Source organism: Sus scrofa, chromosome 10, assembly GCF_000003025.6.
Source record: "Sus scrofa isolate TJ Tabasco breed Duroc chromosome 10, Sscrofa11.1, whole genome shotgun sequence".
NCBI lineage: Eukaryota > Metazoa > Chordata > Mammalia > Artiodactyla > Suidae > Sus > Sus scrofa.
The window spans coordinates 43429568-43444399 of NC_010452.4; the positions used below are offsets into that span (position 1 = coordinate 43429568).

The 14832-nt window shown below is 36.3% G+C and overlaps 1 protein-coding gene across 3 annotated transcripts in view; it reads right to left on the minus strand.

The window, feature by feature from the left end:
• The window catches only part of TRDMT1 (tRNA aspartic acid methyltransferase 1), a 60777-nt gene continuing 50525 nt past the window's right edge, over positions 4581-14832 (minus strand). For 2 of the 3 annotated variants that reach the window (XM_021063976.1, XM_021063975.1), the window contains 3 exons: positions 14417-14474; positions 12515-12644; positions 4581-5139 (listed from right to left, as the gene is read on the minus strand). In XM_021063976.1, the coding sequence (XP_020919635.1) occupies positions 5039-5139; positions 12515-12644; positions 14417-14474 (289 nt within the window). In that variant the 3' untranslated portion in view covers positions 4581-5038. 3 annotated transcript variants of the gene reach the window in all.

Below are 14832 nucleotides of genomic sequence, written 5' to 3' on the forward strand. Positions count from 1 at the left end.
ATTTTGAAGAGCAGGAGTGCCTTAGTGTAAAGTGTTCTTATAAGTTCCAAAGAGAGAAAAAGAGAGAAGTTAGGAAAATGGATTTTTAAAAACCAAGGTTTAACATTTTAGAGGCAAAGTGAAAGAATGGACAGGAGAAGAAAATGGTCCAGAAAGACAGGTATAATCTGCATTCAAGAACATGTGTGGGATTCTTACTGCCTTTTAATAAAATATGCAAAGGGGCTTTTCCAAATAAAATATTATAGGCATCACTGGACATCTTGGTGAGTATGATGAACAAAAAAAAGAGGGTAGATTTGAGGTGGGTCAAAAAACATGCATGTTAAGGTGATGTGATATCTGTCTGTGGCACATTTTGATGTTAGAAGTTGAGAGGAAGCAAGCTTCAATACAGGGAGGTTCAGAGGCTCTCAAAAAATTATATAACCAGTTTCAATCAAGGCTATAAGAAAATGGCTGAAAACTACAAACCCTCATTCGATTTCAAAGTCAAAAGCTACTAGTAAGTCAGTTTTCAAATGGTGGCATAAAATAGTCATAGTTCCAAGCTGAAGACCAAATTAGGAAAAGTTAACCTTCTTTCAACAACGTAACAAACTCAGAAAAACATCCTTTAACTAACTACTTTATCTATTTGGGTTTAAAGAGAGATCCTTATTGTGTTATTTGGCTTATTTGGGAAGTACTGACTTTAAATTTTGATTTTAAATTATATAGTTAGCAAAACAAGAGTTCCTGTTGTGGCTCACCAGGTTAAGGACCCAACTTTGTCTCTGCGAGGATGCAGGTTCAATCCCTGGCATCACTCAGTGGGTTAAGGATCCAGCATTCCCCCAAGCTGTGGCATAGGTGGCTGATGCAGCTAGGATCCAGTGTGGCCATGGCTGTGGCATAGGCCTCAGCTGCAGCCCCAATTTGACCTCTAGCCTGGAAACTTCCATATGCAGCTGTAAAAGAAAATGATAATAAATAAAATAATCAAAACAGAGCAACCACAGGCACTTTATTTTTGATGCAGATATGGCAGCTGGCTGCAGAATGCTTGAGGCTGCTGACATGGCATCTGCTTCTTATTCTGTACCACTAGAGTCAGAATCAAACCAGTTTCACTTGTCCTTACCTTCATTTTTGTACCTTCAAAAGCCTCCAATTTAATAACTTGTGACCCAACCTAGGCTGAGGCTGGAACAAAAGACAGACTGTGATTTTTGTTAAGGAATGCTATCCACTACCTCAAAAAAAATTTTTTTTAAGTGCTAGTTAGTTCCTCAACTTTCACAATTTCAACAACTGGTTTTGTTTCTTTAAAGGACTCTGTTTTGTGAGGTGTGGGGGCAGGTTTGCTGGTTGCCAGAGGTACTGTCTCACCTTCCAAGGCAGAGGGCAGTGCCTACAGCGCAGGGCTGATTAACAGCCAGAACCCAATCAATGTTCAGGGCCCCCTGAACCTGGAGAGGGTCAGGTGATCCCTCAGGAACAGGGTGACTCACACCCCCCTGTCATCTTGGCTCTGCTGCTGCCACTGAGGATTAAGATGACCAAGGTCTGGCTCTTTTTCCAATGACGACCCAACTGGTCTTCAAAATCATTTTCCAAAAGGATTCACTTTGTTGGTATTGATTTATTTACCTCATGCATTATATTTAGGTACAGAAAGCTTACCTCAGGGTTTTACCTAAGGTAAAACTTACCTCACACTTAAGTTTATGAGGCAGGATAATAAATAATTGAAGATTATTTGGCAAGCCATTTAAAAGAGCCCAAATGATGGTGAAGGGGGAACGAAATCACCTGTTTCCTGTTAGAAATGCCAACAATTTAATCACACAAAGTTCTTTTTAAAAGGAAAGGCTATATTTTCCTAAATGTTGAGTAAGTTTACAGTTAAGTTCCAAATAACAGAAAACAGCATTTCCAAGGCAAATTCTATGCATATTTTTACCAATAACATATGGTGGACATTTGACAAAATGACACATTCTAAATTATGCATGTGCTAACTAAATGATTCTCTGGTAGATATATCTTCATTAACGGGTGACTTATGCTTCATATTGTATATTTTCAGTTATGAATTACAGGCAAGAATCACTATCTGCCCATGGATATACTGTAATAATTTAAAGCTTGTCACAATTCCATATGTTATCTTTTAATTGTGAGCAAATGTCTCCACGAGCTTTCATGTGTTCACAGCTGGTGCGCTGTAACTTAACATATTTTGTGTAACGTTGTGTAACAGGGCACAGGGCACTATAATGATAGCATAATCATAGTAAAACTCTAAACTTTTTATTGGAAAGAATCTTTTCCTCAGTGAGAAAAACCTAGTGAAAGTGTGCCAAGGTGGCTTCAGATAGCTGATACCACAATTTATGAGATTTGTATTGTTTAACTTTAAACACATACACAAAATGTAGATGGTGATAGGTGACACACATATGCATTGGCTTATGGCTTATAACCATATTTACCTATGAGTCCTTCTGAAAAAATGATGATGGGGAATGATTTAACTGTGGTGAAACACACATAAAATTTGCCTTTGAAACAGTTTTCAAGTATGTGGTTCAGTGGCATTGAGTATGTTCATACTGTTTTGCAACCATCACCATTATCCACCTCCAGAGATGCCACCCCAGAGATGCCACATGCATTAAACTGCCATTTCCCAGGTCCCCTGAGCCCTGATAACCACTAGTCTACTTTCTCTTATCAACTTTGTTCTTTTACATACCTCATACAAGTGGAATTATTCAAACTTTGTCCTTTTGGTTTATTTCACTGAATATCTTCAAGGTTCATCCATGTTTAACATGTGTCAGGATGTCTTTCCTTTTTGGAGCTGAATAATATTCCCTTGTATGTATACACCATATTTTGTTTATCCATTTATCAACCAATGGGCACTTTGGTTGCTTTTTTTTTTTTTTTGTCTTTTTAGGGCCTCACCTATGGCATACATAGGTTCCTAGACCAGGGGTTGAACCTGAGCTGCAGCTGCAGGTCTACAGCACAGCCACAGCAGTGCAGGATCTGAGCCACATCTGCTACCTATACCACAGCTCACGGCAACACTGGATCCCTAACCCACTGAGCAAGGCCAGGGATTGAATCCGAATCCTCATGGATACTAGGTGGCTTCATTGCTGCTGAGCCACAACAGGAATTCCTCTGTTTCAACTTTTTGACTGTCATGAATAATGCTGCTGTGAACACTGATATACAAATATCTGTTTGAGTCCCTCCTTTCAATTATTTTGGGTATGTAACCAGAAGTGGAATTGCTGTATCACGTGGTAATTCTACGTTTAATTTTTTTCAGGAGTTATCATTTATTTTCTATAGTGGCTTCACTATTTTACATTTCCACCATAATGCACAGGGTTCCAATTCTTCCACATCAGAATTTTTTTTTAAATATTATGAATTAAAATTTTGCAATATAATTCCTGATGTAATTTTTTTCATTTCTTGTCTATTTGTTACTTACTTAAAAAAAATTTTTTTTTGTCTTTTTAGGGCCATACCCGCGGCATATGGAGGTTCCCAAGCTAGGGGTCCAATCGGAGTTACAGCTGCTGGCCTACACCAGAGCCATAGCAATACCAGATCCAAGCCGCGTCTGTGACCTATACCACAGCTAATGGCAACGCCAGATCCTTTACCCACTGAGAGAGGTCAGGGATCGAACCTGCAACCTCATGGTTCCTAGCTGGATTCATCTCCACTGTGCCACGACAGGAACTCCTATTTGTCACTTGCTTTTATTACTGAATTCAAAACCACAGGATTTATGATTTATGATGCAAGTTATTCTGATTAGAGCCTTAATTCCAAGACATCTATGGAGAGGGAGAGATGAAAGTTAAAAGTTGTAAAATTCAGAGGGCAGAATTTCCTTCCTAAATTCCCATACTACATTCCTTAGAATGTAATGGCAAATTCGACTTACAGTAAGAAGCTGACAAGACAGACAAAAGCAATCCCTGAAGATAGCAAACTAAGGATGAGGATGTACAAATGATGAAGTTTTGCCCTTCAGAAGGAAGCAGAACTAAACCCAATTCCATAATGGGCACCTACATTTTCTGTGGTGTACTGAAGGAGAGGCAGTCAAGGATTTAGGATGATTATTTCTGACATTTTCTCCAGACTGTTGGATAAGGTGAATGATGGCAATTTGGGCTAAGATATTAGATGCATTTGTTCAGATAAAATAATGCTTAGAAATGATATTAAGTAAAACATTCAGTATTTTAAACAGGCAAGAATTAAAATCATTTTTGAAATGGACGAATCATTTTAAAAAAGTAAAATGAGGAATTCCCACGGTGGCTCAGCAGGTTAAGAACCTGACATGGTGTCCATAAGGATGCGGGTTCGTTCTCTGGCCTCGTTCAGTGGGTTAAGGATCTGGTGTTGCTGTAAGTGGTACAGGTCACAGATTCTGCTTGGATCCACTGTTCCTGTGGCTGTGGCGTAGGCCAGCAGCCGCAGCTCCAATTTGACTCCTAGCCTGGGAACTTTCATATGCCACAGATGTAGCCTTAGGGAAAAAAAAAAAGGTAAAATGATAGGACTCACAAGCAACTTCTTTAATTAAAAAACACAAATATATAGTTTCTTAGGTTCACACACTGTGTATTTACGACATATGATACTTTATAAAATATTCATGTACACATTAAAATTCTAATGTTCCTAAATTTGTCTATACTATACTATTATAATAGAATATTATATATATTTACAATTTCATATGAAAATATATTCTTCTAAAGCATGACAATAATTTTCATCTTACAAAACACAGTAAAGATAAATATAAGTAAATGAAATGGAATTTTCCTAATAGACCCAAATTTCTTTCTTTTTTTTTTTTTTTTGGTGGAGAAACTCAAGATGAAATTTCTTATTAAAGAGAGGTTAAGATAATTTAGCTGAATTTTGTCAAAATTAACTAAAAAATTTTTCAAAATTACTATTTGGATATGATGGAATACTGGAACCACCTCGCAGAGCTACTCAAAAATTACTCATACAGGATTTTGATTAGTTTAGCTACAACATGCACGTTGAGACTATTTCCAAGTAGACGATAACGCTGTTTGACTGTTATCTTCTCAGGAAATCCTAGAAAAGAGAGATAACAACTTATAAAACAATCATTTGTAATATTAACTTCCAGAGATAAAAGAATGTATTCTTTAGCAAAAGTAGTTAGTTACATAAATAAATTCCTACAGTCTCCATGAAGTTCTTAACAAATGAGAATTTAGAGCAAAAAATATCACATAATATTTCCTTGTTTACGCAATGTGGTGTTATATCACATATCAAATTATGCTCAGTTCGCAAACATGCACACATATAACATTCACAGAACTAACAGAAATGTGGGCATTAGTGTGCTTTCGGAAAGCAGTGGTTACCATTATTTCAGTTATTTTATTTAACAAAAACCTGAAGGAGACAGAATTCACGTATTATAAAATTCACCTTTTTAAAGTGTACAATTCATTGGTCTTGTATAGTCACAGAGTTTTGGATACATCTCCACTATTTAATTCCAGAACAGTTTCATCACCTCAGAAAGAAAGCTGGCCCACAATTTACATCATACAGAGTGATGAAAGGAAAAAATTTTCCTCCATGATTAGGAACAAAACAAAAATACCCACTCTTGCCATTTTTATTCCACATAGAATTAAAAGACCTAGCCAGAACAAACAATTATGCAAGAGAAAGAAATAAAAGGAATCCAAATTGGAAAGGAAGAAGTAAAACCATCACTATGTGTAAATTACAAATTATATATAGAAAACTCTAAAAACTTTATCAAAACACAGCTAGAACAAATGAATTCAGTAAAGTTGCAGTACACAAAATTAATATACAGAAATCTGCTGCATTTCTATACACTAGCGACAAACTCCAGAAAGATAAAATAGGACAATAATCCCATTACAATCGCATCAAAAAGAATAAAATACCTAGGAATAAATTTAACCAAGGAGGTGAAAGACCTGTATGCTAAAAGCAATAAAACACTGATGGAAAAAAATGAACAAGACACAAATAAAGGTACTTCATGCTCATGAATTGGATAAATTAATACCATATTAACCAAAGCTATCTACAGATTTAATGCAATCCCTATCAAATGCTAATGGCATTTTTCATAGAAATAGAATCTATAATCCTAGAATTCATATAGAATCACAAGAGATCCCAAGTAACCAAAGCAATCTTGAAAGAGAACAAATATTGAAGCATAATAGTCCCTGACTTTAAACTACATTACAAAGCAATAGTAAACAAACCAGTATGATATTAGCATAAAAATATATATATAAATCAATGAAACAGAACAGATAGCCCAGAAATAAACCCTCACATAGGTAGTCAATTAGTTTAAGACAAGGGAGCTGAGACTATACAATGGAGAAAGGAGAGTCTCTTCAGTAAATGGTGTTGGGAGAACTGGACAGCCACATGCAAAGAATGAAACTGGACCACGGTTTTCTATCATACACAAAAATGAACTCAAAATGAGTTAAACACTTGAATATAAAACCTGAACTATAAAACTCCTAGAAGAAAACACAGGTGGTAAATTCCTTGATATCAGTCTTGTGCATGATTTTCTGGATCTGACTCTAAAAGCAGAGGCAACAAAAGCAAAACAAGAAGGACTACAACAAACAAAAAGGCACAACACAAGAAATAATCAGTAAAATGAAAAGGCAATCTACTGAACAGTGTAAAACATTTGCAAATCACATATCTGATAATGGGTTAATACCCAAAATATAACAGTCAATATCCAAACAACAAACAATAAGTTTTAAAAATAGGCAGAGGACCTGAATAAAAATTTTTCCAAAGAAAACAAACAGATGGCACGTGAAAAGATGCTCAACATCACTAATCATCAGGAAAATGCAAATTCAAGCCACAATGAGGTTTTACTCCACACTTTGAGAATGGCTATTATCCAAAAGACAAGAAAAAAATGAGTGCTGGCAAGGATGTGGAGAAAAAGGAACCCTGTGCACTGCTGGTGATAATTTAAATCGATGCAGCAACTACACAAAATAATACGGATGGTCCTCAAATTATTAAAAACAGAACTACTGTATGATCCATCAATTCCACTTTGGATATTTACCCAATGAATACAAAAACACTAATTCAAAAAGATAAATGCAACCCCATGTTCACTGCAGCATTACTTAAAATAGACCAGATACGGAAAAAACCTAAATGTCCATCAAGAGATCTGGTGTGTGTGTGTGCATGTATGTGTGTATATGTATGTGTATACACACACATACATACATATAAACATCATGGAATCCTACTCAATGATAAAAAAAAAAAGAATGAAATCTTGTCACCTGCCACAATATGGATGGACCTTGAGGGCATTATGCTAAGTAAAATAAGCCAGACAGAGAATGACAAGTACTATATGACCTCACTTATAAGCGGAATCTAAAAATGAAAGCAAGAGGAGTTCCTGTCGTGGCTCAGTGGTTAACAAATCTGACTAGGAACGATGAGGTTGTGGGTTTGATCCCTGGCCTGCTCAGGATCCAGCGTTGCCGTGAGTTGTGGTGTAGGTCGCAGATGCGGCTCAGATTCTGCATTGCTGTGGCTGTGGTGTAGGCCGGCGGCTACAGCTCTGATTAGACCCCTAGCCTGGGAACCTCCATATGCCACTGGTGCGGCCCTAGAAAAGAACAACAACAACAAAATAATAAAATAAAATAAAAAATAGAAACGAAAGCAAGAAAACAAGCAAACTTAAAACGCCAAGGTCATAGATGTGGAAAACAGATGGGTGGTTGCATGGGTATGGGGCAAAATGGGTCAAAAGGTACAAAATTCCAGTTGTAAAATGATTAAGTCCTAGGGATGCAACATAGAGCATTGTGACTACAGTACTGTATATTTGAAAATTGCTAAGAAAGATCTTAAAAGTCCTTATCATAAGGAAAAAAAGAAAAAATTGTAAATATGTACGGTAATGTATGTTAACTAGTTTTACTATGGTGAGTGATCATTTTGCAATGTATACAAATACTGAATCATTATGTTGTAATACATATCTGAAACTAATACAACTTTATGTTAATTATATATTTCAGTAAATTTGTTTTTAAAGAATGCTGGTACCATGAGCAGTCACTCCCTGGCTCCCCTTGCTGTCCCACAACTACTTATCTACCTTCTGTTCTGTAGATGTTCCTTTTCTAAATACTTCGTATAAATGGAACCATATAATATGTTGTCTTTTGTTTCTGGCTTTTTTCACTTAGTGCTTTCAAGAAGGTTCATTTATGTTGACTCTGGAACTTCTTTTAAAGTATTCTGTTTAATACCTTAGTTCTCATTAATAATGGCATGTATTAAGAATATGTATGTTGTATATGGCTGGCTATGAAATACAGTGTAACTCAAACTTCAAGCACACCAGGAAAAATTATCTGACCCAAGGGAAGAAAATATCATTCATTTTATAACATGTACCAAAAGTTCATTCTTCTCTATGTCCAAATAATATTCTATCAAATGGGTATGTCCCATTTCATTTATCCATCCATTTATAGACATTTGGGTTTTTTTTTTCCCCTACTTTTTGATCATCATAAACATTGCTGTTATGAACATGTACATATGTATGTACGTCTAAGTTTTTGTGTGACACAGACTTTCAATTCTCTTCCATCTATGGGTGAAATCACTGGGTCACACAGTAACTCCATGTCTACCAAGAGGAACTGCCAGAATGCTTTCTCAGGCAGCTGCACCATTTCACGTTCGCACCAGCTGGGTACACAAGATTTGATTTTCCACAACCTGACCACAGTTATGTCTGTCCTTTTGCGGAGTGATATCTTACTGTGGTTTTGATTTACCTTTCCCTAATATCTAATTATGTTGAACATCTTTTCATGTGCTTATTGGCCATTTATCTATTTTCTTTGGATAAATGTCTGTGGAAATTCTTTGCCCACTTTAAATTTGGATTATTTTTCTTTTTTCTTGAGTCATAAGAGTTCTTTATATATTCTGGATATGACCCCTCACGGTTTTTTTAAAAAATATTCTGCTTCCACATATTGACATTCTCACATACTGAAGTTCTATTTGCTACATTATTTTTCAAAACAAAATAGCTCACAGACACTACATTTGCTGGAAAGAGACCTTACGCATACCACCATGAAAGATTCCATGCCTAACAGTGGACACTATAACCTTAGTTACAATACCAGAATTTCACATTCAGTATCCTTTGGCAAAGTAATTAAATAAAGGAAAAGAAAACCAGATAATAAAATAAAGGAAACAATTAAAAAGCATTAAAAATAGCAAAACTTCATATAGCAAAATTTTAAAACTTGATAAAAGTTGCTTAATCAACACTTGATATGATACCGCAATAAAACAGTGATTACCATAATAAAACTATATTTGCAATTGAGCATGATCATAAAATTGCTATTATAAAGAGTGTATGTCTTAGACAAGCACTTTAGTCATTTAAAAAATTACTTACTTCAGAGTAATAAGAGGTATAAAAATAACACCACAAACAGCCTTTTAGACTATCCCAGGGGTGGTCTTCTGTGATACTAAGATTGTATCAGAAGGGAAGAAATGTTCGAAGACAAAGAAGTCAGATCTGTAAATTACATATGTGTGTGTGTGCATTTTACACAGAGATATTAAAATCTAAGCTTGCTTAAGGGAAAGGATTACACAATTTTTTTTTTTAAGTTAAAAGGTGACTTTTTAAAAACCTAGGTACATTAAAAATAATAATAATCCTCAAAAACAAAGAAACCTGGAATACACAGCAGCTTTCATTCAGTAAGTGTAGGCTAGCCCTCTCCTCCAAGGCCTGCTATCTCCTAAACACATGCCACTAGCCATGAACTGAACCAGGACGAAATGTATGGGAGGATCAATGCAAATCCATTATTGCTGATGGACAAGCAGCTCAAAAAAAAATGCCATTTTGGACCCTGGGTCAGTGATGTCAGAGGCACACATGAAGGACTGTTCTGCCACAGCTTGGTAGTAACAAGGCAAGCCTGACTATACATATATGTCATGTATTTTTTTTTAAAAGGTTAAGCAGGAATTCCTTCTGTGACACAGTGGGTTAAGAATCGACTGCAACACCTGGGGTCACTGCAGGGTGTGGGTTAATCCCTGGAGTGGTGCAGTGGGTTAAAGGATACAGCATTGCTGCAGCTGTGGTGTAGGATGCAGCTGTGGCTCAGATTCAATCCCTGGCCCAGGAACTTCCATATGCCATTGATGTGGCCATTAAAAAAAAAAAAAAAAAAAGTTAAAAATTAAAAAGGCTTTCTTAAATGTACTCATATATACTTTCAGATAACTTTGAAAAATCCTATTTCACCCTTAGATATTTTAAAATACTGAAAAAAACATTTATGAAGTAAAGGCAAAAACTTTATAAAATCAAGTAAAAGCAAATAAACATCTATCATTTAAAATATAAAAGCTGACACAGAGAAAGACAAATACCATATGATATCACCTACATCTGGTATCTAATATACAGCACAAATGAACCTTTCCACAGAAAAGAAAATCATGGACTTGGAGAATAGACTTGCAGTTGCCTGGCGGGGAGGGGGAGGGGGAGGGAGTGGGATGGATTGGGAGCTTGGGGTTAATGGATGCAAACTGTTGCTTTTGGAATGGATTAGCAATGAGATCCCGCTATGTAGTGCTGAGAACTATGTCTAGTTACTTATAATGGAGCATGATACTGGAAGAAAAAAAAATGTATACATTTATGTGTAACTGGGTCACCATGCTGTATAGTAGGAAAAAAATTATATTGGGAAATAACAACAAAAAAAAAGCTGACACAAAATTTTTATTACATGTTAGAGATTACATAAACATTTTAAATATGTTGTCACTTAACAGTAACAACAACCCTGTGAAGTCGATGCGTAATTATTTCCACTTCACAGATGTGTAAACTAAGGCAGAGGGGTTTAGGTAGGGGTAGGATTCAAACTTGGTAAGTCTAACTCTGGGATCTATACTAAATTTCAGTGTTATCAAAGTGACTACTACTACTTAAAAATAAGCACTTAAATAAAACTTAGAAATTAGTTATTATTAGATAGTAAATCTCTTCTCTCTATAGTACTATAGAAAGTACCTCTGATTACTCATCCTAAAAATGAAAAAAAAAAAAAAATAACAAGGACAGTAGACCAGGAATTAAATTCCTGAGTCCAGTTCTCAACTCTTTATGATATTCTCGCCCCTTTGTGGCATAAACTAAGACAAGGGAAGCCTACATTTTTCTTAAATAACACTCTGCAGAATATCTGAAACTGAATGAGATCACCAACCAAGAAAAAAGCAAAGGGTACAAAATAAATCTGGTTGCTGTAATTACACTTGGAGAATTGATTACAAAGAGAGTAGTCAAATTATATTGGTAATTGTTCCCAATATACAAAATATGCACTCCAAAACCTCATCTGCAAATCCATTATTTAGAATTTAAAACATCATCTATTTAACTCATTATGTTCTCCAAGAATGGTACTGTACTAATATTACAGCAACGTTAGATTGAGCAAAGTTTGGCTTTTCTCCATTTACGCTCCCAATCAGTTATTCAAAACACCTTTGCTCCTGTGCAGCCCTGGAAGGTGTTAGGCAGGTCTGTGTCTCTCCATTCCCCTCAGCCAGGTACCAGGAATGCAGCCACCCCAGCCTAGGAAACGGGGGCATCCAGACAGCGGAGGAAGTAGGATCAGGGAGGGGAGGGCTGCTCTAAGAAGTAAAGGCACTGTATTCAGTCTCTTAACAGCAACCACCCCTGGATTTCCTGGACTGCACAAGGCAATCACACTCTGTTGTTCTCACTCTGCAGCCATATCCTCATTTTTGTTCTTGTGGTTCCGTGCTTCAGATCCCCTTAGCTCTTGTCAGTTCTGGCATCTATGCTCTTGAGTCACCCTTGCTTTCCATTAGGAAAGCTCCTTCCTAGACCACGCTCCACTTTCTCTTTTCTTCAAACTTTGCTTTTCCTTCATAAAAAAGACAATCCTAGGGATTCTTTCATAGGATCTAGGGCAGGATTATTAGAATAGTACCCCCAGAAGCAAAAACAAATTGGAGAAAGAGATGCTAATATCAACCACCTGTGAGGAGAGGTGAGGAACTGCAGACTTGGCCCTTCTGCTTCTGCAAAGCACCTGGAGCTATCACTGGAGTAAAAGGAGACTGGGAGTAAAAGGAGAACTGAGTCGGAAAGGAATGGACTGAGGCAGGTTATGAACAGGAGGGAAGGAAAATGTCAAACATCGCACAATCAGGAAAGGAGGGCCTCTTACATCTGCGTGGGCAGGGGTTTATTCATAAAATACATGAGTCTCTAAATGAGCTTTGGGACCTTTAGTCAATTAAAGCAGGGGTCTGCAAGTATCCCACATACCGAACTCTGGAGGAAATCCAAGGAGATTTGCTATTTCTTTAGGAGTGAAAAATCGAAGTTTAAGCATTAACAATTTCATTATCTTTTCTTCTGGTGACAAACTGGTAAGGGATTTGTAGATATTCTCAATCTGTAAGAAAACATTCAAAATAACTGACAAAGTAGAGTGCAACTAGGTAAAGACAATATCATCTATTGTGAGACAGTTTAAAGATGATGGACATAGAGTCTACCACAACACATGGCAGCACAGGGCAAAATGACTCTGTGTGATGAACTGTGTAATTGGCTCAAGGGCAAGGTAAACTCTGAAAATGAACAAAAGCTTAATGGTGAATGGATCAGGATACTTTCAGTGGATGTGTCATTTTTGATCCCTCAAAAAAATTAACTCAAGAATATAAATAATAAATGACAATATAACGTGAAAGAAATACAGTGAAAGATACAAAAAAGAAACTTGGTCAACCAAGAAGTCAATTCTACAATGCAAACAAGTAGCCATTAAAATGTTTACTGTTTATCACCGGTTTTATCAAATTAAGATATTTTCTTAAAATGATAAGATATATTTAGTAAGTCTGATTTCTCAAATGCAGACATTCCTTTGCCCTGATAGGGTTTTTACAATGGGTGCACTTTATTAACAGTACGAGTTTAAATCAATAGAAGATAATATGGGAGTTACGCTGTGGAACAGTGGGTTAAGAATCTGACTGCAGTGGAGGCACAGGTTCTATCCCCAGCCTGGCCCAGTGTTAACCCAGTTAAGGATCTGGCAATGCCACAGTTGTGGCATAGGCTGCAGCTGTGGCTCAGATTTAATCCCTTGCCTGGGAGCTTCCATATGCCAAGGGTGTGGCCAAAAGAAAGAAAGAAAAAAAGATAATGTGATTTCACTTCAAAATTATTCACAAGTATATAAAACTTGCAATATATCAAGCTTGTATTCAACCATGACACCATAAAGAATCTGCAAATGAAGTATTAATAAACAGTCTTGCTAAACAAATTTTTTTACCTAAAAGGCATTTTTGTAGTATGTGCTTCAAAGGAAGGCTACACTAAGATATTTGTGCATAATTTTAGAGCATTTCAAATTACCCTTTATGGAATAAAAAGAAATACAAAAGGCAAGGAAAAGAAAAAAGAAGATAAAAACATAAAACACCCTTTGCACATAAATGCATATCTAGCAACAAGAAAAAGAAATGGCTTATTTTATAGTAAATAGCTATTATATAAAAATATTCATTCTAGGAGTTCTCATCATAGCTCAGTGGAAAAGAGTCTGACTACCATCCATAAGGATGCAGGTTCGATCCCTGGCCTTGCTCAGTGGGTTGAGAATCTGGCATTACTGTGAGCTGTGGTGTAGGGTGCAGACATAGCTCGGATTCTGCATTGCATTGCTATGGCTGTGGTGTAGGCCGACAGCTAGAACTTCCATTTCACCCCTAGCTTGGGAACCTCCATATGCCATGGGTGCAGCCCTAAAAGGAAGGAAGGAAGGAAGGAAGGAAGGAAGGAAGGAAGGAAGGAAGGAAGGAAGGAAGGAAAGAAAGAAAGAAAGAAAGAAAGAAAGAAAGAAAGAAAGAAAGAAAGAAAGAAAGAAATTCATTCTAATTGAACATGTAAAATTATTTTAACATCCTCAAATTTTAAGGGTTTTTTTTTGGTTTGTTTTTTCTGCACCTGCAGCATGTGGAAGTTCCTGGGCCAGTGACTGAACCCGTGCCACACTAGTGACACAAACTGTAGCAGTGAACCCAAACCACAACAGTGACCATACTGGATCCTTAACCCACTACACCACAAGGGAACGCCTCAAATTTTAAGTATTAAGCATAATTTTATTTAGAACAATTTTCAAATACTTCAGTTCTGAAGCATGCATAGTACCTGCACATCTTCTGAGGTCTGTAACACAGATCCTGTCCCTTCTATGTAGCGTCCATAACTGTAAAATTAACATAAATATTTTGTAACATTTAATCTATTTCTTAAATGAGCAAATTAATAAAACTTACATCCTCTGAAACATTCTGATATTGTCACTTAAATATACTTTGTGATGAAAAATTTACTAGGTGAAAGACACAATAAGATCATTCTATTTAAACTTGTCAGACATTTAACTTGGTATATGTTTTGTTGTGTAAATACTATCTCACGTTATGCATTATTTGTCATTAATTTGTATTAAATGTCATTTTTAAAAATATCCACCACTAGCAAGTATGTATTTTTATGATTTTATATCCAAATGCTGTTCGCTATTGGCACACCTAAGACATTAGACGAAATGTTATGAAGGT